Source organism: Chenopodium quinoa, unplaced genomic scaffold (assembly GCF_001683475.1).
Source record: "Chenopodium quinoa cultivar QQ74 unplaced genomic scaffold, ASM168347v1, whole genome shotgun sequence".
NCBI lineage: Eukaryota > Viridiplantae > Streptophyta > Magnoliopsida > Caryophyllales > Amaranthaceae > Chenopodium > Chenopodium quinoa.
In genome coordinates, this window is record NW_018742577.1 from 38,927 (window position 1) to 63,008 (window position 24,082).

The 24,082-nt window shown below is 34.7% G+C and overlaps 1 protein-coding gene across 1 annotated transcript; it reads right to left on the reverse strand.

The window, feature by feature from the left end:
* Positions 1-3,304: 3,304 nt before the first annotated feature.
* On the reverse strand, positions 3,305-24,082 carry LOC110720808 (leucine aminopeptidase 1-like). The gene is made up of 10 exons (XM_021899848.1): positions 23,774-24,082; positions 23,147-23,552; positions 22,845-23,039; positions 22,397-22,619; positions 21,696-21,822; positions 21,369-21,464; positions 19,493-19,570; positions 13,387-13,447; positions 12,787-12,974; positions 3,305-3,760 (listed from the first exon to the last, which is right to left on the reverse strand). The coding sequence occupies exons 1-10, from the start codon at positions 24,002-24,004 to the stop codon at positions 3,629-3,631; spliced, it is 1,737 nt and encodes a 578-aa protein (XP_021755540.1). The 5' UTR covers positions 24,005-24,082; the 3' UTR covers positions 3,305-3,628.

Sequence of the window (24,082 nt, forward strand, 5' to 3'; positions counted from 1 at the left end):
CTCGTCAGGATGGAGAATTTGGGTTGTTTGATTAATTTATTTGATTTTATGGGTTGTTTTAGGTAGGCTTTTGTTGGATTTTCTGGGTAGTAATGATTTTCTGAGGGTTTTAGGGGCCTGCGAATAGGGGACATGGGTTGTTCCTAGAAGGAGGGGCGTTTATGCTGTGGATTGGGAAGGGGGAAATGGGAAGAGGGCGGCTCGTCAGGATGGGGAATTTGGGGAGTATAGTTTGTTCGTGGGAAGAAAGGTAAAGGGGTAAGGTGGAATTTGCCGGTGGGGGAAGGGTTTTTTGCGTCGGTGAGCTCCGCTAGCCGGGGGATGGGTCAGGTGTTGGCAGCCGTGATTGGAGTCAGTCGTTGGTGGCTGCGATGGCTGGGCCGCTGGTGGAGTTGTTTTTTTTAAAAAAAAAAAAATTCTTTTAAAGTTTTTTCATTTTTTTTTCTACTTTTTAGTTACAATAATATTTTTAATAATTAATTTATTTATTTTTTGATCAATCACGTCATGACACATATTAGGCGACTTGTTGTAATAAGTCTTATGACCATTTGGGGTCGTTAGAAGCAAATTCATATTAAAGTTCTAATTATTAAAAAGGAAATTTTGCAAAAAATCACTTTTTTAATCCTTTTTTTTTTTGCATATAATCACCTTTTACAAAAAAAAAAAATGTTGCAAAAGACCACCAGGCCAATTTTAAAATTTTTGTTGCAAACTACCACCATTCCAATGTAAAATGATTGATAAAAGTGGTAATTTGCAACAAAATTTTTTAAATTGGTGGTCTTTTGTAAATTTTTTTTTAAAAGGTGGTTATATACAAAAAAACAAGATTAAAAAGGTAGTTTTTTTTTGCAAAATTTCCTATTAAAAAAAAAAAAAATCAAAAGTTGGGATTATTTTGAGCGTATCAAACAAAGTTGAGATTATTCTTGTCAAATTTTCCTTTTTTTGAATTAAGGCTTTATTCGATTAAAATTAACCATGAAAACTCTAGACAGTTAAGTTTAACTATTAAAACCTCACACTTGAGAGCTTTATGATGGTGATGAAATAAAACAAAAAAGGATGAAAGGCAGCGACGGTGCGAGGTGAAGGCAGGGAAGGGGTGGCGGCGTGGGGGTGAGGTGGTGGTTGTAATCTAGGTGGAGCTGAGGATGATCGAGAAGAGAGTGAGAAAGGTAGGGATGAAAATAATGTTAAAATTAAAAATATATGTTTAAAATAAAGGAAATTCTCAATGGTAGCCTTATGTTTTTGTTTTTTCTCAAAGGTGGCCATATTTTTTATTATCATTAGTAGCCTTTAGTTTTTAAAAATTTGCAACTGTAACCTTATTAATTAAAAAACGTTAAGTAACTATTAAATGTAACTAGGGTTAGAGCATTTAACTATGTTTTCTTAAAATAAATAAATAATAATAAAAATAAACATTTAACCATGTTCAATTTTTCTCCCTTATTTCCTACATGGCTATCATGATCTTTTCCCCCAAATACCCACCAATCACCATCCTAGCCACCCTTTCAGCCTTTCCCTCTCCTCCTTCTCACTCTATCTCCTTTGAGAGCATGGCCATGGCAGCCACATGCCACAACCAGACAAACCTCTTCCTCCAAACCCCTAAAAATTCACCAACAAACCCATTGTTAGAGGACCAAATCAACCAAAAGCTTAAACTTATGGTTGAGGCCTAGGAATATGTTCTATACTCTATCACTCATCCTCACATGAAAGGCCCTTTGGGCTTGGAATGTGGATGCAAGTATGCAACACAGGCACACCTATACATGTTGTGAATTAATTCCACTTTTAAGGAGGGGCGGATGAGATTCGAACCCGTGACCTTTGTGTCACGCTGGCTCCGATAACTATAAGATTTGTAAAGATATCAAAGACAATCTTATACAAAATATATCCTAAACCTAGGATGAGATTATTCTACGGATATTCTCTATCACCCATTTCCACCCCTTCAACTTAGAGATCAGATTCGCAACCCCATTTCCAAGGTCAGCTATACACCGTCGCCATCTTGCCACATAATCTCCACTAAACAACTGATCAACAAACCCATTTCTCTCTCCTTCCCTTCATGTATGGTCGCCATCCTTCATTTCCCCAACTACAAGCCTCGACCCCCTTCCCCTTCTCCCACCACAAGTCGCACCCTCATTTATTTGGAAATCTTAATACTAATTTCGAAATTGAAATTGGATTGTGAATTCAAATTTGGATGAGGAGGAAAATCTTGCTCAATTTCTCGAATTTAAGGCTCTCTCCAAAGTTTTCGATCAAGTTTGGGGGGAATGGAGGAGGCGGTTCAAGTTTCGACGTGAAATCGTAAAGGGTGGGGGAAACGGTGGATATCGAACTATCGATATGGGGAAAAGGGTGGAAGGGATGGGTGGGGTCTCGGGGTGGTAGTTGTTGTAGTGTCGGGGTAGAATTTCTAGTGGGGGTTGGCCAGCGCTAAAGGGCAAGGGTTGGCCAGGCGCCGACAGACGACAGTGGAGGTGGAGACAGTGGCTGGAGGAGGGGTGGTTTTTATTTATTTATTTATATTATATTTATTATTTTTTCAAAAGTTAACCTTGGTTGTAATAAGGTTAGATTTAACAGAAATTTAACGAAGAAACATAATTTAGGTTACGATTTTTAAATAGTTGGAGGCTAACTTGAAAATCTAAAAATAAAAAAGCTATCACTGAAAATCAAAAGTAAAATTGGCTACTATTGAGAAAAAAGCAAAAACATGAGACTAATAATGAGAATTTCCCTTAAAATAAATTAAAAAGGAAAAGAAAAATAAAGTAACCGATTGTTTAGACAATACCCCTAAATGTTGAATTATTCAAGAATAATCAGACGGTAAGATTATTATGAAGAACCGGCTAAAAGTTAGATTATTCTTATTAGATTTTTCCTTTTTTTTTCTTCCAATGTACAATTTGCCATGATATGACAATTGTAGAGATTTGCTGGATTAGCGGTTAGAGATAATTAATGTAACTTAGTTAAACATCATCTTTTCTTATACTTTTGCCATTTCCTGTAGAATGATTACTGATTAGTATCCCCTGAATAGTTTAGACAATACAGATGTCTAACCAGGTGGCTGAGGTGGGCTCTTGGAGACTTGGGAGTAAAAAAGGGTTTCTGAACGTCATTATTATGATTTTTTCCCACTGTTGAGCCTTCGCGCACCTCAGTGCATAAAATTATAAGGAATAAAAAAAAATTGAAATTTACCTACCATAGAAGTATATAAAGCATAAAAATAAAAATAAAATCAAGTACATGTGAAAGAACTAGTACAAAATATATAGCGTGGGTCAAGTTATGGGATAAAAGATTGTTGCTTTTAAAAGACCACAATTAACTACTTATTTTATTTGGAATTCTGTGGAGCACGAAAAAATAAGCATTTTTTGTGAAAAAAACGTTCCATAAAATATCAGTACAAATGAATTACAGTATATTGAAAGAAACGGAAAAATAGGGTGTGGAAGGGGCTGCATTCCAAGTTTCCAACGAACTTGTAATATTGAGGGATGGTCATGCTGAAAGCAAAATAACTCTCTTTGAACTGTGAGTTACTCCAAATCTTTCTAGTAAAATACCGCTATGAGGTTGAGTTTTTCAGAACCCACTCCACCAATGTAGATACGCCAAATCCTGTTGCTGAACGTTTCTTTTCATTCCAAACTGGGCCAGCCATATCTATATGCATCCACTGAACTTTCTCATCCACAAACTGAAAAGCACTTGTAAAGTCAGGATTGAAAATCAATAGCGATAAACAAAAATAACATATTATACAATCAGGTATGATGATTTTGCAATAAATCTTAATTATTGAACCGGGATCTTTGTCAAACAAAAAAGAACAGCTAAAAATTAGAGCAACTTTCTATGTACATATAGTGAAACACAGTCTTAAGGAATGTTATGATGAGCAGAACATTTTAAACTAAAAAGATCATCTATACATTAGAGCAACTTCCTATGTATATATAAGGAAACACATCTTGAAGCACGTTATGACGAGCAGGAAAGTAACATTGTTCCACCAGCAGGCACCTGCTACCTCAACTAAGGATCTATTTTGTTCCATATTCCTAAACCACCCCAGATATGAAATTGGCAACGTTTATAGAATATAGAGTAGGAAAAAATATTGACTTGGGCACAGCCACATGACATCGCAAGAAAGTGGGTGCTGCAGACATTGCAAACAAAGGGAAAATTGTCTGCGATGTTTTGGGTATGTAAGGCGGAGACTCCAGGGTGCACTGGTACAAAGAGTAGAAGAGTGTGATCATGGAGAGCTTAAACGAACTAGAGGGGGACCGAAAATGACTTGATTGGAAGGAGTTAGGAAGGATTTGCATTAGAATGAGGAATTTGATCATAAGGGATAGAGGAAGATCTTTGTGGATGACTATACGGAATAATCACTTTTGGTTTATGTAGCCGACCCCCCTTATTGGATTAAGGCTTTGATGGATTGATTGATTGACACAACCACATGACACCTAGAAACGTATCACGTGCTAGACTAGTAAATGACCAGAAATATGTGTCTTTAGGCTATGTTATGGACTTATGGTCACCTTATTTTAAACTTCCTTCATATCACTTAATCTTGTTAGAATTAGACCAGATAATCAGAAGTGAAGAGAAGACACTTCTGGCATTATGTGCAGTAAGACAGGAATTAAATTATTGAATTTGTGGCTTAAAACATTGTTGTTGTATAGTGGTTGTGAAATCACCTTAAGCGGTAATTTGACATGACCCATTAAGGCAAGCACAAGAGTTCACTAGTTTTGCGTTCCAGCAATCAGCATCAAAGGATGCCATGGTGTACCATGGATTGGTTATGGGTTGCGACTTCAAAGAGTGGCAATTGAAAACAGTTTAGGACTGAAAGTCTTTTGGTAGTGATTAAGAATCCTTGAGCCTTATTAACATAAGCTCTTTGGGAGTTCAAAAACCTATCTAAATCAACTTCATTTTCATCCAAAGAAGCACATAATTAATCCTGGGGATCATCTCCTCACATGTAGATCACATAAGAAAGTATCATGTCCTTGGCATTCTTTCTTTACATGGGAGGAGGACTGAGCATATAACTTATATCATGACCTTTGATGTCTTGCGCTTTATGAATTCCAATTCAAAGGAAAATAAAGGATTCTTTACCCTATTATTGATTTGCAGAAAGCCCATGAAGGTTAAACCTGGACTTTATCACAGCACGTTTGCCACAATTCTCTAATGAAACCTCAATAAAGCTTATTATGAGCTGCATCTCCTATATTCTTTTTAATTCTCATGAAATGGCTACACGCTTGAACTCTTTCTAGACTTCAGGTATCAGGTAAGGAAACTCCATATGTCCACTACTCTTTATTTGCATGGGCACTATTTCCCACCAAATTCTAAAGGCTTGTAGGCATGCACTACAAGGCAGAAAACCCCTTTCAAGTCACTACATCTCATGGCAACATATTCTACATCCCATTTGGATCTCACTCTCTTTGAAGTAGGAACGAGTCCACCCTTTTAGTTGAAGCGTCGAGACTCCTAATAACCATCTTTATAACTTTATTTAGGAACTCTTGGTTTTACCTTACTCTTGAAGTAGGGGTCTTACAAGTGGGATTTTAATTTGTCTTTATTATCAATGGATTTCATTTTTAGGTGTTTTGGGCTTATAGTATAGGTAGGTTTTAAGTTGTAAGGGTTAGTTATTAGGTCATATAGGTCATTAATACATTCTTTGGGTGTTCTTGAGACTTGAGAGGATACTAAATTTCCATTTGTTGCGTGCGAGCTTCAATAACATCAATCCCTAAATAATCACAAAAAAAATATCATATAGGTCATATAGTTCATATTTTTATTCCGTCAAGATACGTACTCCTCGATAATTTTATTTATCAAATCTTGGCTAAGAATATACACAAGAAGAGCATAATTGTGTTCTCTCCCAATTACTCTCCTCAAACCGAATCTCTTTTAAAAATATCTTGAATGTAAAGGCAATGGACGGCATCGGATCCTATTTATGATTTCCCCTCTTAAGAAGAGATTTAACTCCTCTAACCTCCTTGTAATGGGAAATGGCAACAGTAAAAAAAAAATAAAAAAAAGGTCAGTTTGAATGAAAGTCTATGTTCTAAGGAAGGTGCTGGTTAATAAGGCCTCATTTAATACTGCATACACAAGATTAAGAAAAACCTTGAACAAATGGATAACATATGTGCCAATTTGTAACTGGATGAAGATAAAAGAATTATACAGAAAAAAAAAATCATTTTTTTATCTCGAAAGAAAGAAGATGGTTGGGATGTAGAAGATCAAAGCTCAAGTCCTCACGAACGCTGTTTTCTTGGCGAAGCTTGTTGAAACATCAACTCTTTTAACAGTCTACAAGCCAGTGTTTACAGGCCATGATTTGAGGTCAGACCTTGACAAACCTTACTCTAACAAGTCTTTATGGAGCAGAGTGGGAAAAAGGTTGAAGGAAGTAAATGAAAAATGAAGGGAAGGGAAGTGTTTTGTTTTTGGAAGGAGATGTTGGATCAAAAGAAGGTTGGGTGTTTGACTCTAGAAGTTCTTGTGCGACAAAAAGTGTGAAGAGAAGATTTGGTAACTTCACCATATGGTAACAGGGTAAAATTGAGTAGTATTGTTGAGGCTGCAGTGAAACTTTGCAAAAGTCATGTTAGCTGAAGTGAGGTACATACTAAAGATAAGATTGAATATAGGGGTGAAAGTAAATTGGATAAAAACCGAAAACCAAACCAAACCAAACCGAATAAGCAATTCGGTTTGGTTTTTTCGGTTTTCAGTTTGGATCGGTTTGAAAAAATTGAAACCGAAATATTTCGGTTTGGATTCGGTCTTGGGATTCCAAAAACCGAAAACCGAAATCCAAACCGAAATTTATTAAGCCCACTAATTCCAGCCCATTATCCTCGTATATATACCCAAAACCCTAGATTTCTACCCTCTTTTCCCATTTCCCTTTCACTTTCCCTCGGCACTCCTCACCAAAACCCTAGATTTCCCCTCTTTTCTCCTTCGTCACCACCTCACTGCGTCCGTCCAGTCGTCCACCACCACCAGTCCGGTACTCCGGTATCTCAAGTCACCCTCCTCACTTGTGTTCTCAACGTATCTCTCTTGTGTAAACTCAACTGCTCCATTCCGGTGTTCGTTCTCCCTCAAATCACCACCACTTCACCGCTGCTCACCACCACGTTCCCTCCCCAACACCGAAGCAGAAGATCCAATTAGTAAAGAGGTACTAGTTGGAGATGGATCTGAAGTTTTGAGCCAAAAGTTTATGAAGGAAGCACCGAGGCTAAAGATCTGATTTTTTTTTAATCTTTGTCTTTTAATGTCAGATTATTGTGGGCAAATTATAATAGTAGATTATATAAAATTATCTATCAATTTAGTTTGTATTGGTTTGTGTTTATAATTATACAAATTTCTTAGTTTTCTTATGCTCCGTACTTCAGTTCGTATCTGGTAAAAAATTCGTGTGTATGGATCGGTTTCGGTTTGCTTATCAGAAATTCAGTTCGGTTTGGTTTGGACCGAATTAATATTCGGTTTGGATTCGGATTGAAAAATGTAAAACCGAATTAATTCGGTTTGGGCCATAATCCAAACCGAACACCGAACTTTCACCCCTAATTGAATATTTGAATCTGAATCCATCGAGTAGATTACATATGTTTAATTAATTCACTATGGTGCACATTGGAGGTTCCCAAACAACATACAATATTAATCGTGGTTGAAGAGCACATTTGAGGTTCAGAAATTATACACTTCCTTAATTTCCACAAACATTGCACCTTTTATCTTTTTGTGAAGTTTCTTATTTATTACACCATTTCCCTTTTAGGAAGCTTTTACCTTGTACATTTACCCAATTACCCTTACTAAAACCCATGTGAAGCGTCTCCCACCCCATTTGCATGTACTTATTAGTTGAGACAAGGGCATTTTTGCCATTTTATCGCTCTCTCCTCCTACCATATTTCTTATCCATCCATCCATGATGCAATATTTGTAGGACGAAGGAAATACCAAATGATTTTGATTAAAAATACAAGTCATAATTTGTGTGCTTGGTCAATATTATATTGTCTTACACTATATGAACTTATAGGATTTGAACTTTGCTTTATTTTCCTAAAAAATATTTGAAGGTGAAATGAACAGAGTTCCAGCCTCGTATCATAATATAGAGGAAGTAATCCAATTTTTCTTTAGCCTACTCTTTCATGTATGTTGAAGCATCTCTAGATAGGGTAGGTTGCGATCATTATATTGTTCTCCTAGTCAATGTTCTTTAGTTCTTTTTCTTAAATCTCTTTTTATTGTAATTTCATGTTATATTACTTTGAAATTTTGAATTGCAAGTGTGTTATTTCATTATGAAAGGGATTTTATTTAGTAGATTAAGACAAGATAAACTCCTCTGTGTATCAAAGCGCCATACCTTAGCTTAAACCCTATGGATTCCAACCTTTTCCATTGCTCCAATTTGGTATTAACTCCATCTTTAGTTTCATCCACGAAAATGATATCATATGCAAATAACATACACAATGGAACCTAATCTTGAATTGGCTTGGTTACTTCATCTAAAACCATTACAAAAAGAAAAGGGCTTCATGTAGACCCTTGATGCAATCCAATTGTAATAGGAAAATCTTTTGAAACCTTGTACATGTCCTCATATTAGTTGACACATCCAAATACATATCATTAACCAGTGGAATACCTTTCTTCAACATTGCCACCAAAGTATCTTTCTTCGCACCTTGTCATATGCCTTCTCTAAATCAATAAAAACCATATGGAGATCTTTTTTCTTTATTCTATATAACTCCATTATTTGTCTTATCATATAGATAGCTTCCATAGGCGGACATAAAACCAAATTGGTTATCTGAAATGCTTGTGCATGCAGTCAATCTATGTTCAATCACGCTTTCCCATAACATCATAGCGTGGCTCATAAGCTTGATCACATGATAGTTAGAACAATTTTACGCTTCTCCTTTGTTTTTATAGTGCGGGACCAAGGTGCAGCCCTCCATATCTTGTTAAAAAGGTATGTTAACCAATCAATACCAATCTTAGCTCAACACATCTATCGATATACCATTTGGGCCAACCGCCATTTTAGCCTTTATCTAAAGTATAATTGTTTAAACACTATACATAAAAGTAATCCTAAACTTTTTAAAAGGTATAGATAGTATTTAATTAAAGGGGTGGCTTCATCTGTTTTAGTTTTTAAATTTTTAAAACCAATTAACACGACACGTGGTGTGGAGGTGCTAGGAATGGAGAAGGGGTGGCCACCACCAATACATACTATCCATAAGAATTATGCCCAATGCCGATGGCCACCTCTTCCCCATTCCTAGCTCAAACCACTCCCTCCCTTAGCTTCCACCACCCGAATTCTGACCCCCCCTCCCTTCCCCCAACCCAAGAAACCTACCTTAACCCCGAAAACCGCTTATGCAGTGCGTTAAAAGGGAAGGGAGAACCGATTTTAAGGTGGCCGAGGGGAATGTTAGAGGATCGATGGTTGAGGCTCGGGAATATGTTTTATACTCTATCACACCCCCTCACACGAGAGCCCATTTGGCTTGAAGTATGGATACAACATGGGCCCTCCTAATACCCAACGCTTAATATTCCATTTGAAAGTGGGGGGTAGATGAGATTCAAACCCGTGACTTTTGTCATGCTGACTGCAATATATGTTAGAGGACCAACTATGATGGTTGAGGACCAAAAATATGTTTTATACTCTTTTGGTACCACTAGAAGATCAATTCAACCAAAAGCTTAGGAATATGTTTTATACTCTATCATGCCCCTTCATGCGATTGAAGTGTGGATGTAGCATGCTCCTGTCCTTATACCTGACGCTTAATACTCCACTTGAAAGTGAAGGGTGAATGAGATTTAAACCCGTGACCTTTGTGTCACGGTAGCTTTAATACCATGTTAAAGGACCAACTCAACTCAGGGAAGAAAAGAGGGCAATTTTTAGGGTGGAGAAAGGGGAGTTGATTTTAGAGGTGTGGGAAGGGAGGGGTCCGTTTTAAAAGGTTTGTGTTCAAGAGAGGATAGTTTCGAGGGTTATGCTGTAAGGAAAGTGGCGGTTTATGGGGTGGGGCCGAATTTCAACGTGGGGGTAAGGGAAGGGGTCGGAAGGGGGTAGTTCGAGGTGGGAGGCGTGGTTTAAGGTGGATTAGGAGGGGTGGCCACCGCTGGTGGTGGTTGTGGGCTGGTGCTTGGATTTAGTTTTTTTATTAAATTTTTTAAAAAAGAAAATATTTTTTGGACCAACCTCATATTGACATATGTTTGATATAATAGGTTGATAACCAGATAGGATTGATAAAAGAAAACACATATAAAACTTGGGATTATTGCAGAATAATCGAAAGTTGGGATTATTCAAAGTAAATTGGATAAAGCTGGAATAATAAAATGAATTTTTCTTCCATTTTTTTATTGGTTATGTGGGGTGTCAAATACTCCCAAAAAATGCCTCATTAATTTATTAGATTAGTGAAATAAAAAAACCAATTGTTAAGTTTTGCTTGAAAAGAATTCTTGCTAAAATCTTAACGGTATAATAAGCTTTTAAGGACACTACTCTAAAGATCAAACTTATAAATTGTTACCAACCAAGACTTCTGCCAAGTTTCCATCATTAACACTACTTGAAACCTTCGATATATTAAAGGGTCAAAAATCTCAAGAACCATATAGATCTTATCATTAAGTGCTTCATCAATAAACATCATAAGTGACTAAAGTGAGGTTTTGTACAATTATACCAAGGCCTATTTTAATTGCAAGCAAATATTTTAGTTACACGACATTTGAACTAATCTAAAGCCTCTAAAACTAAGTTATAACACTAATATTTGGGAAATAGGGCACACCCATTGATGTGTATATTTATATACGGTTTTATTCCCCGACCCATAGTCATCTTAATGCTTATTTGAGATCGATGGATTTATTTTTATTGCTAATATATGTTTTTTTTTTTTTTTTTTTTTTAGTATTTTGTAGAAATGATATGAATTTTGTAGGAATGGATTTTCGGTGATTTCCGATCATTTGGACCATTACGAAATACTTGCTAATTAAGGGCTCAGTTTTAGGAGAACAAGGGCACGAGAATTCAAGTCACGATTTAATGTGAAGAAGGCCCTAAATGGCAAGGCACAACTCAAAGATCCTAAAAAAGGCCGGCCAAATCGAGTTTGTTGTCAAGCATATCACCATAAATTAATGAGAGAAAAGACGGGCCTGATTGGGCAACCATTTGCCGGATTGGGCACGTGTGTCTTCCTACAAAGCCTGATTAAGGATCGTTATAAAAACGAAGACAACCATTTTCTTAAGTAAGCTTTTCATTAATTAATAGAGATTCTTAGTTTAGAGCACTTTTTAATCTTATTGTTGAATTCAAGCTTTTCATAATTACAAGTTCATATTTCCTTTCGTTTGGTAATATTTCTTAACCCTTTTACTGCTTCCAATATTTTTATAGTAATTGTTATGATTAGTTTAGATTTAAATGTGTAAGTAGTTTAATTCTAGGGTTTTGGGGATCCATAATTAATATAAAGGGATAATATGTAATTGTTGATGTTGCATATTGATTTCCTATTGATTGTTTTAATTCTATACAATTAGATTCGAGCAGGTTTGATTGCAATAGTATCACAATCGAGAGATGTAATTTTGATATAAAGGTTAGTTTCAATAAGTAGAATTAGATTCAATAAATACGAAATCTTGTTATTTCTAAATTGAATGACTAATAAATGCAAGAGCTTGTTAATGTGATTAATTGCAATATTGATTGTTGATTGTCATGTTTTATCCCGGAGCATTATTCATTGGTGAACCTATACCTTAAGCCTTTTATAACTAATTATTTTCTTTAGTTTAACTTTATACAAACCATACTCGTTCCCAAATAATTTAGATTACACCAATCAATTAAGAATAGAAGAACACTGCCTTTTTTAGTGGACTCTATGATTAAATTTTAAATAGGTGATACGATTTTAGCCCACCAAGTTAAGCCAATAGTAAACTTCCTCCACTGAAATTTCTCAGTTGAAGGTGCAACAAACCAACAAGGCAACAAACCAACAAGGATACATAACTACATAAGGTAATGATGGATGCTTGACATATCCCAGTAACCAATAAGGTAAACCTTCCCTCTAAGAGGAATTAAAAAAAAAACAAAAAAAAAAAAAAAAAAAAAAAAAAAAAAAAAAAAAAAAAACCTAAAATATTGGTCTTGTATGGACCCGGTCTACAATAAATTATTATAGACCCAAAGTTTGACAACTTCAATTAATATAATCACATTCGGGATGATATAATCACATTTTTAGATGATATAATTATTTTTTTTGTGAGTCATTTTAAATTATATAATCTCGTAGTAAATCATTTAATGAAATTATATAATTATCTTTAGGATGATAAAATTTAAAAATCATCTTTTGACTGAGGGTCTACAATAAGTTATTGTAGACCGGGTCTATTCTAGTCTTTACCTTAAATAGGTGCCAATAATTAAGCAAAATGCTACTAAAATGAATATAACAAGAAGAGCCAAATAACATTTAAGTTAAAATAAAAAAATAATAATAAAAAATAAAAAAGCAAGATAAATATTGAGCCTACCTGTTTCAAAAACAGAGCTGCGGTGATGGAACCACCTTGACGCCCCCCAGTGTTAACCATATCAGCCACTCCTGATTTCATCGAGTCCCAGTAACTTTCTTCCAAAGGCATCCTCCAGAATTTCTCTCCAGCAGCTTCTGATGCAGCAAACACCTCTTTCGCAAGAGCGTCATTGGGTGTAAAGACACCTGGACAACAAACAGGGATAAGTGAGTGCTAGCTGAATTATATCAACAATCAAAGACAACAAGAGAGAAAAAATCACAGATTGTGCTCGGCATTACATCCTTGCCTTATGGGACTAATTAGGCCCTATTCTTTTCACCTTATTCAAATGCTTTCAGTAAAAATAAGTTCTCTTAGGTAAAAATAAGTTCAGTTAAACATAACAAGTTTTAATCGGTAAATTTCCGTAAGTTCAAGGAACAAATGTAATAGAGATGAATAAAAATAAGTTTTAATCAGTAAAAATAATTTAAGGTTAGAAAAAATAAGGTGAATAGAACAGAGCCTCTAAATAATAACAACATTGATTAACTTTGAAGACCGCGTTTGGCAAATTAGTTGATGGCAAAGAAAGATCTTAAGTATGCACTTTACCTGCTATGGAAGGTCCCAAAGCAACCACACAGGCTCCAGTTAATGTTGCGAGATCAATTATCTGCCAAAGGTACAGGAAAGTAATAAGCGAATCTCTTGGATGCCAATTTCACACACAAAGAAAAGGATTGATCAAAGATAGGTTTTTCTGTTAAAAAAAAATCATAACACCTAGCTCACAATCTCGTTAGAAATATACCATGCATACAAATAAAATGTAGTAAGCTTGCCTTCTAAGAAGTTCAACACATTGTTACATAGAACGTGGGGCAATACAATTTGCAATACAAGTACAAGGAAGCGAAAACCGCAATTACTAAATTAACACAACAATAAAGATACAAAGTTCATAACATTAAACAGTAGTTAGGACAGCTAATTATGTGATGTCTTGTTGTCTTCTGTATTACACTATTAAAATAAGCGAGTATTTTTACAAGAATAAAGGAAATGGGGAAACATAAAGAGGCCACGTAGACAAGGACCACATGCTTTTGTCTCCTCTATAATAGTTATTGTTTCCTTTAAAAGTAGAACTAACGTTTCACAGTTGTCTTTAGTAGCTAAAAGCGGTTATTAATTTTATGAGTAAATACTTTTTAACTATACTCCTAATAGTTGGGACAAACAACATTGTCAAGTCCATAATGCAACCCTTCCAAGCCCGCTCAATTATGATTAAATATAATTAATGAAAATTTGTGTTGTTATCTTTCAAAAATGAGAGATAAGACTTGCTAGGAATTTGTTACTAATTTTGGATTAACTCAATTAAATATATAAAATAGAAGTTAGGACATAACAGTTTTAGAGGATTTGGCAAGAGTAATGAAAAGTTGTTATGGTGCAATCCTTTCATGACAAGTTGAGGCAGGTGTTAATCTTTCTGTGTGATTTATCTGATTTGGTGTTTGTGATAGGTTATAAGGTGAAACGCCTATCTAGGATTAATAAATTGAAGTGTAAATTTTTAAGGGCTTAGAGGAAAGCTTGTCCTCTTTTGTTTGTGCTCTTTTTTTTTAGTTATTAACATAATCCCTATTCTTAACAAGACTAAACAATACTCCCTCCGTCCCCTAATACAAAGCCTCATTTCCTTTTTGGGTAAACCAAAATATAATGCCTCTTTTTATTTAAACGTTGTATTTTTTGACATTATTACCCTCTTTTTGATGACTTGTCATCTTTTCCCTTTACTTTTTTGTACTTTTAACATCAATTTCCAACACTTTCTCTCTCTATCTCTTTAATTATTCCCAACTACTTTTTCTTTCTCTCTATCTCTCTTAAAACCCACATGCACATATGTATTTTTAATCATTAGTTTTAAAGAATTTATAACTTTCTTAATTCCCACGCAAAAAGCAAAACCCAAAAGAGGCTTTGTATTAGGGGACGGAGGGAGTATTTAACATTGTTCATTTTGAAAATGTCATCTAAATCGATAGCATAGACTGTTTATGGTAAGACATAAATTTCTAATGAACTAATTAAAAATATAAAATTTGAATTCTATTGTTCTACTACCTATGTTTCTTGGAGGTGCTCGTCACTTATAATGTAGACTACAACCCTGATGACAAAGTGGTATGGGTTTGGAATCAGCAATGAAACTAAAGTGGTATGTGGTTGGAACTTGATTCTTACTACTCATATGAGCCATACTCACCTCTTGGGTTTTTAAACCCCATACCTTGTAGGTTTGAGGTATAGGTTTAAAAACTGGATTTTATATAAAAAAAAATTAGGTATTAGTTTTACTCATTCCAACCCAATACCTCATAAGGGTATGCAAAAAGAGACTTGAATTCGAATTGGGATAGGTTTGATCTCCGGTAGCATGAAATTAGATGATTTTGGGTCTAGGTTTTTTGTTTGGACACACCCACTCCGTCCCTCTCGGTTCATATACACAGTTTTTTTTTTTAAACCTACACACCTACTCCCTCCCTCTCAAAACAAAAAATCTACCCATCATCCCTTTCTCACTAACCCTAACTCCCTTTTTCAAAACAAAGAGAAGAAACACTAAAGAGCCACCACTGTACACATTGTTGGTCACTAGCGAGGATACACCGGCGGCCACCAATCCACCACTTTGGTCTCTGCAACCGACAGCGACAACATATATAATCGTTTTTTATTTTTTCCTTTATAGGAATTCATTTTGTTTTTTAAAACTTTGTTGTTCAGATCAATGAAGGTAGGAACCACAAAAGAATGTTACTTAATTTTTAGTGCTTTTAGATTTATTTTTTTATGTTTTTATTATTTTTTTAATATTGGTTCATTGAATTGCTTAAGCTTTATTCATTTTTAGAATTTAAGTACTATGTATAATACAAAAATGTATATTCCCCTTTTTCCAAACTTTTTGGTTTTAATTCAATAATTTTAAATTAATCTTTCTAAATTCTATACTTTTAAATGTCATAATCGTTGCAAGGTGTGGGATTATTAAAAGCACTAAAATCAATGACTCGACTTAAAAGATAGGGATGAAGTGGGTGATTAGCAATGGGCGGATTCTAAATTTATTGAAGGATTTATAGAGAATGTGAAGAACCCTACAGTTCCTCAAGAGGACTTATCGAGATGCATGGCTTATTTTGCTTATTTTGTTGATGAAAATGGGCGTTGGAAGTAGCATAAATGTCGGCATCTCTTACTGGTGGTATCGTGTCTTAAAATAGCGGGCATTAAGCCGCCTTCTATTTTATTCTTCAAAAGGCTAGTTAACAAACCAAACCCTATTGACAGCGAATATGCAACATCCCGTATAGTTGGGATGAGCTGCGAGTCTCCATATTCATCACTTCAAGCTCGCACAATGGTGTGTAGCTTGCCACCGAGAAGAGTAAGGGCATAATATATTCTTTCCTTACCTAATATTCAACAAAAGGTTTGTTTACTTTCAGCAACAACTAAGAATGCATTAAACGTAGGTAGGAGCCACAGTAGATTGCCAAATTGTGTAGTGCATATTTATTCTTCCTCTGTTTCATATTAAATGGAACATTCCATTTAGGTACATTTGTCAATATATGCTTTCTAATGTAAATATATGCTTTCTAATGCAAATATCCTTGACTACATATTAGCAATAATAATAAAAATTTGATATCTAAAAGATAGATGTTGAGACAAATCTAACAAAATCCCACATGACTACGTTTTTTTACAAAATAAAATCACAAAGCGAAGTCAAAGCAAGTTATGTTAATAGTGCACAAAGTCAAATTGTGTCATCTAATTTGGAACGAAGGAAGTATGTTCTACATACTCTAGATTATACATATATATTAAAGTTGTTTTTATAAATATTTAGATCTAACCATTATAATTTAGAACATGTGAAGGATATATTGAGAATAGGCCCATATGTGAGAATTCATACTTATATCAGAACTATCTAAAATTTAGAACATGTGAGTAAAAATTTAGAACATCAAATTTAAAATTTAGAACATACGAGTAAAAATATAAAACAAAAAAGTGTTCTCACATAAGAAAGTGATCTCACATAAAGGAGGGGTTCTCACAAGAACCTTACTCTAGAGATCCGGTGAGAATATGTCCATATATGAGAACATATACTTATATCAAAACTGATCTCAAAGTTAGAGCATGTGAGTATTTGGAACATATAAGTAAAAATTTAGAACATGTAACTCAAATTAAAATTTAGAACATATGAGTAATAATTTTGAACATCTGTGTGAGTAATAAATTATAACATGAGTAAAAATTTCGAAAATCCGGTTGAAGAAATTTGGAACATTTAATTTAAGATTTAGAGCATGTGAATAAAAATTTAGAACACCAAGTATTAAATATATAATGTGTAAGTAAAAATTTAGAACATATGAGTAAAAATTAGAACATATGCTTTAAAATCTTGAATAAATGATTTAAAATCTTATAACACATGTTTTAAAATTTAGAACATATAAGTTAAAATTTTGGAACATATTATTTAAAATTTATAACATCTAACTTAACTTATTTATTTCCTACAAAAAAATAAAAAATAAAAAATAAAATTAACTTATTTATGGTTTAGAACATGTGAGTACTAATTTAGAGCATCTGACTAAATTTTAAACACTTCAGTAAATATTTGGAAATTTTGACATTTGCTACCATGTAAAACACCTCGCTTCACATTTACTACCAGTTTAAATTTTTTTTTTTTTTTTACTTTGTTACCATCTAAATCAGAGTTTGTTAAAAATCACTATCACTTGTCTTACACCGTTAGTATTTTCATTACCACCACCCAACCACCGTCCAGCCACCACTCCTTCTCACCCACGAGCTGCCGAATTCACCGCCACTATTCAACATCAAACCCACCGTAACCACCACCCAACCACCGTCCAGCCACCGCTCCTTCCCCACCATCAATTACCAACCCTTTTGCTTCCCCTTTCCCCTGTTCCCTCGCATCACCACCAATCGGCACCAACACCCAATCCCAGCCGCCGCACACAGCAATCGAACTCAAGTTCGCAACCCCAGCCCGTTCGAACCCCAGCAATTGGCGCATTGCAATCGAACCCAAAATCGCAACCCCAGCCCCGTTTGAACTCCAGCAATAGAACCCAAATTCGCAACCCCCAACGACAATCGACACCGGTGTCACGATCCCAGCCCCCTCCCTTCGAAAACCCGCCTCGATCCCAGCTAAAAACCCCAAATTCAATTACGCTTGTGGGTAACGAGAGTGGAGAATGTGGGTGAAGGAGGAGGAAGAGCGGTTTTTGTGGAGTTTTTCGGCAACGAGGTGGAGGATCATGGGGAAGTGGCGTCGGCGGCAGGAGGGGGGGAGTGGCTAAGGTGTTTTGGTTGGCTGGTTTTTGTTTTTGTTTTATTTTTTTTATTTTTTAATAAACTTAACGGATTCCGTTATGTGGTAGTGATTTTTAACAAACTCTGATTTAGGTAGTAGCAAAGTTAAAAAAAAAAATTAAACCGGTAGTAAATGTGAAGCGAGGTGTTTTCCCATGTAGCAAATGTCAAAATTTCCTAAATATTTAGCACATTAGATTTAAAATTTAGAACATACGAATAAAAATTTAAAACATTCAGAGTGTTCCCACATAAGAAATGGTTCTCACAGTTCTCACATAAAGGGAGAGTTCTCACGAGAGTCTTCCTCTATATATACATCTATATACGAACTCAATCTTATACAAGAACAAATCTCAACCGTTTATTAGTAACCATCTAACATGATCATTTAGTAATGGCATTTCAGTAATATTGAAACTTGTTTGCAATTTTTTTTTTATATTAAACCTACTTAGGATTCGAACATAAGCAAAAAAATTTAAAACATAAGATTAATTTAGAACATAGGAAAAAAAATCTAACATAGGCTGAAAATCAAATTTAAAACATAGGAAAAATTTATAATATAACTTGAAAAAATTTAGCACATAGGAAAAAATTTAAAACATAAGGTGAAAATTAAATTTAGAACATAGAAAAAATTTAGAACTAGGCTAAAAAAAATTAGAATATAAGAAATAATTTAAATCATAAGTAGAAAAAATTTGGAATATAAGAAAAAGCTTTCAAATATATGAAAAACTTTAGAACATAAGCATAATAAAGTTTAGAACATACTTTTTTTATATAAGGAGGGGTCCTTACCGGATCCCTCCCTTATATATATATATATATATATATATATATATATATATATAGGTCCAAAATCGAAATCAGGCTACTTTTTAGGTATGGACCAGTTATTCCGATACTAGAAGAATCTACATTCCGATCCCGGTCCGGTTTTGGACCGGTGCACACCCAATCACCCATACCTAAAACCTATGAGCCAAACACCTCCTTAGTTTTCTTTAGACATAATTGAAAAGTGGCCCAAAAGCAATGAAATTGAAAACAAATATCAAGCAAAAGTATATCACACAAACATCCACACAAAAACACTTACGGGGTTGGGGGTAATAAGAATTGAACACTCGTGAGGGGTAGAGGAGCAAGCCACTTCAATTCTCCATCCTATGTTTGTGTGCAGGCGCATGCATGGACATCCATTTAATCATCATTTTGCAACGATATATACCACTTATAAATATACCTTCTCTACACCTTGATTGCAAGTGTACACCAAAGCATCTGCAAGAGTAAGCCTGCCTTCTGCATCGGTATTGTTTACCTGATAATGATTGGAAGGCAGATGTTAGATATTGAAACACATACAAGTGAAACACGCAGACAATATTTTCTATATAAAAATAAAATACAGTTATTAAATGTAAATTAATCACATGACTCTCTTTATTGCTTATCATCAACTCTGATGGACCATACTAGCTAATTGCCCCGTTTTTTCTTCACTTTCAAGGATTTCATCAAAAGGATCTGCAAACTTTCCACACTAGATGCATCAAGATGGAAGAAATATTTTTATACCAAATTACAATAATAATAACAATAATTGATTAATTAATTATTAAAAAAAACAACCTAATGGTTTGCTAAGGAATCTAAGATGACCTAGTGTTCTCGAATTTGCCAACCTTCATTGGATTCGAAATTTCAAGTTTTAACGGTGCTTTGGTTGACGCCAGAATATTTGAGTGGTGTAATATAAATAATCTTCCGTATCAAGAATCTACTAAAACCCTTTTATCAGCGTGGAAGACTACCTCATCTACTTATCATCACTACCTACTTAATTTACAAATTCTCCCTCCAGTCCCTACATTTGTTAATAAGTGTCTTAACATTATGCAAAACAAAATATAAACAATACTCCCTCCATCTAATATTACAAAACCTGTATTCCTTTTTGGGTAAACCAAATAAAACCCTATTTCTATTTAATGGTTGTACTTTTTTCGTAAAAAAAGAAAAAAAAAATTGTAATTTTTGACAATATTAGCCTCTTTTTTATGAGTGGTTAATTTTTTTTCTTTTTCTTTTTTGTATTGATGATGTCTTTTGGCATTGATTCTCAACACTTTCTCTCTCTCTCTCTCTTCAATAATTCTCAACTACTTTTCTTTCTTTCTATCTCTATCTAACTTCACATGCACATATGTACTCCCAATCATTAATTTACCAAATCTACAACCTCCTTAATTCTTGTGAAAAAACCCAAATAGGCTTTGTAATATGAGACATAATGAGTATTGCATAAATCTCTCTTAATGATACAAATATCACATTGATATTATAATTATTCTTCAACCCACCCTTAATTTTAAAAAAAAAAATAATGAAGAGGATAGTCGATAGATAATACGAAAGGGGGCATTCTTCTTTCTATGCAGAAATTTCACAAAACACCTTCTGTGGTTTGTTAAGATAAGGAAGGCACATTTGACATTCCCATTCAGACTACACAGTTCAGGGAGAACGCCAATCTTGTTGTAAAATACTTGGCTTTTAACTAATCCAAAGCCCGTGCAATAGGAATTTCAATTCAAAGCATATAGTTTTCACCATAGAACAGATATTGTTAAAGCCCGTGCAATAGGAATTTCAATTCAAAGCATATAGTTTTCACCATAGAACAGATATTGTTAAAGCCCGTGCAATAGGAATTTCAATTCAAAGCATATAGTTTTCACCATAGAACAGATATTGTTATTGTTATTGTTATTGTTATTGTTATTGTTATTGTTATTGTTATTGTTATTGTTATTGTTATTGTTATTGTTATTGTTATTGTTATTGTTATTGTTATTGTTATTGTTATTGTTATTGTTATTGTTATTGTTATTGTTATTGTTATTATTATTATTATTATTATTATTATTATTATTATTATTATTATTATTATTATTATTATTATTGTTATTATTATTATTATTATTATTGTTATTATTATTATTATTATTATTATCATTATTATTATTATTTTGAAAGAATATACCCAAATTAATTTAGTCACATATGCCAAATGCATATATTGTAATAATAAATGCTCATTGCTTTCAATAAACTACCTCTATTGTCTTTCCGTTAGAAGCAGTGACTATATCTCCTGGTCGCATACCAGTCCCACTAATCATATTTTCACAGGCAGCAACAATAAAATGAACCTGCACATGTCCAAGATCCTCAATGATTCATATACAAATTGTATTCGAAAATATAAACGAAGAATACAAATTCACAGCTTTAAACGTTAAACTAGTTCTAGGATTCTTTTTTTTAAAACCAACTAGTTCTAGGATTCTAGCTTTACACAATTTGGAGAAGGTTTTTTTTTTTTTTTTTCTGTTTCCACTTATTCCTATGTAATTAGTGAGAGAATATTTTTTATGACTTACCTCAACTCCAGCAGGCTTGATTTGACCAATCGCTTTTGCTGCACCTAAAACTGCTGCTGAACCGCCCATATCAAACTTCATTAGCTCAATTGAACAGCCAGGTCCAGTTTTAATGTTGTATCCCCCACTACAAAATCAAAGTGATACTCAGAAATATTCCATATTCAGAATACAAATGTACTTCTAACAGGAAAATACAGATAGAGACCACTCTTGACATTTGATGTATGGGAAAGAAAAAGAACCTTACAAAACACACATCGAAATGTAAGAACAAAGTCAATAATTCAGGAGAAGATTATCAGAGGTAACTATGCAATTAAAAAACCCCATCAATTGTCAGCTTCTAGACAAAGAAATGCTTTGTTGAAAGGTGGGAGGGCAGACAAATAGGGACTGTGGTCACAGAGAAATGTTATGGGGCTAATAGCATGAGCAACAAAGACCATTTACATACTGAGAAGTATCACCCCCTCCCAGGGCATGATGCCATGATAAGAGAAATTTAAAGTCGAATCCACAGTCACGTACAAACTGAACAGCTCATTTTTTTTATTGTTTCAGTAAGTAGCATCTCATCACCCCCTCCCACGGTATTCTCATAGATGACTAAAGTAAATTAAAAAATCAGGCACCACTCTGTTTTCAATGGGTAAAACATCATTTTATAATAATAAAAAACCATCCCAACACAAACCCACCTGTCAAATGTTAGTCCTTTTCCAACAATCCCTAATCTAGTTTTTACTGGCCCACTAGGTTTGTAGCATAGATGAATGAAGTGAGGTGGATTTGCAGAAGCCGTAGCAACCGCAAGGTAAGATCCCATTTTCAGTTCTTTGCACTGCTCTACATTAAGAATCTTTGCCGACAAAACATCACTGTACATTGAGGCAATCTTAGAAGCCTCTTCAGCAAGTACACCTGAGGAATAAATTGAACACATGTAGTTAGTCATAAAGGTGTAAAGCTTAGAAGTTTATTCTTCCCTTATCCCCTCCTTCATACCCAACTCAAGCAAAAAAAAAATAAAAAAAAAAAATAAGATAAGGCGTGAATTTGATAATCGTGCACTGCCCTCTTAGGTAGTTGAACATAGAAAGGTAAGATATTCAGCTGGAACCGAATAAGATATAACAGGCATCTAACCAGGAGTGAGTACGTTAGGAGGTGCATTAACCAGCTCTCTTCCAAATATAATTCCAGAACAAACATCTTGAACAGATTTGAGCTTATTTTCTAAATCAAGGCCAGTTCCAAGACCAATAATATCCAAAGATTTAAGGAGCGGTTTCTTTGAGTCTGATTTAAACCTGTTATCTTCATGCATTCCAAGAATAGTACCTGAGACAGACGATAAATATATATATATACATCTGAAGTATCAGGAATAGGACAAGCATTTAAAAAAAAAAGAGAGAGAGAGAGAAGTAGAGGCATTTAGCAATTACCAGAAGTGATGGCAGAGACAGTGTTTAGGTTGGAAAGGGGGTCAGAAGAAGCAAGGAAGACAGCAATATTACGAGCTCGAGCAGTCTTAGCAGCAGAGGCAAGAGCTTCACCAAGAGCACGGTATGCTGGGATAGAAGGAGGGTTGGAACCAAGTCCGATCAAACCAATCCTCTTGGATCCAAAACCGTGAAGCCTAAGAAAAGTGGACTGACCAGTCTTGCCCGTGAAATCTTCCTCAACAGAAGCTTCAGTTAGTAAACCACCGAGTAGGGAATCCAACCTCTTTAAAATAGAATTTTGAAAAATCATATTGTCATCCTTGCTCATGTCATTCTCTGTAACACCCACAGCAAGCAGATCTCCTTTCCATTCTGCCACATCAATATCTTTAACCGCAAATGATATCTACCTTGCAAGCAATTAATTAATTTGATTATTGTGGATGCACAACTAAGCCGAATTTGAAATAGTTTCATGTTGAGAGCACAATCTGGTATTGTTCTGTTAATCTAATTGTTGGTTGTTGGTGATTCTAGACTCATATATCAAATTTTCTCTGGTCGGGGTATCAAATTGTGATTAAAGCAAAAGCCAATAGATAGAGAGAGAGAGAGAAAGAGATAAACCTGAAGAGGTTCGAGAGTAGCAGGTTGAGTGAATCCTAATGTAGGGCTGCTGCTGCTGAGAGAGTGCACCATCATCATCCTCCTTCCGCGGGATTGGAATCCTAACGGTGCAGTACAAGTAGATATACAAGTAGAGGCAGTAAATAGTCTCAGAATTTGTATAGGTTGCAACTTCGAAATTACGGTGCCCGACGCAACCACTGAAGCAGCAGATACTACGGTGGCCGCCATTATCCCTATTCGCACTGCTCACCAGTCACCACCCTCCAATTCCCAACTCAAGTACGACCTATCTCCGAAATCTTTTTT

Excerpts from the sequence above, each read along its gene's own strand:
- LOC110720808 (XM_021899848.1), bottom strand. The coding sequence starts at position 24,004 with ATGGCGGCCACCGTAGTATCTGCTGCTTCAGTGGTTGCGTCGGGCACC. Across the intron at positions 21,465-21,695 it reads TCAAGCCTGCTGGAGTTGAG|GTTCATTTTATTGTTGCTGC; the intron begins GTAAGTCATAAA and ends GGACATGTGCAG. Across the intron at positions 3,761-12,786 it reads CAGCTCTGTTTTTGAAACAG|TTTGTGGATGAGAAAGTTCA; the intron begins GTAGGCTCAATA and ends AGTGCTTTTCAG.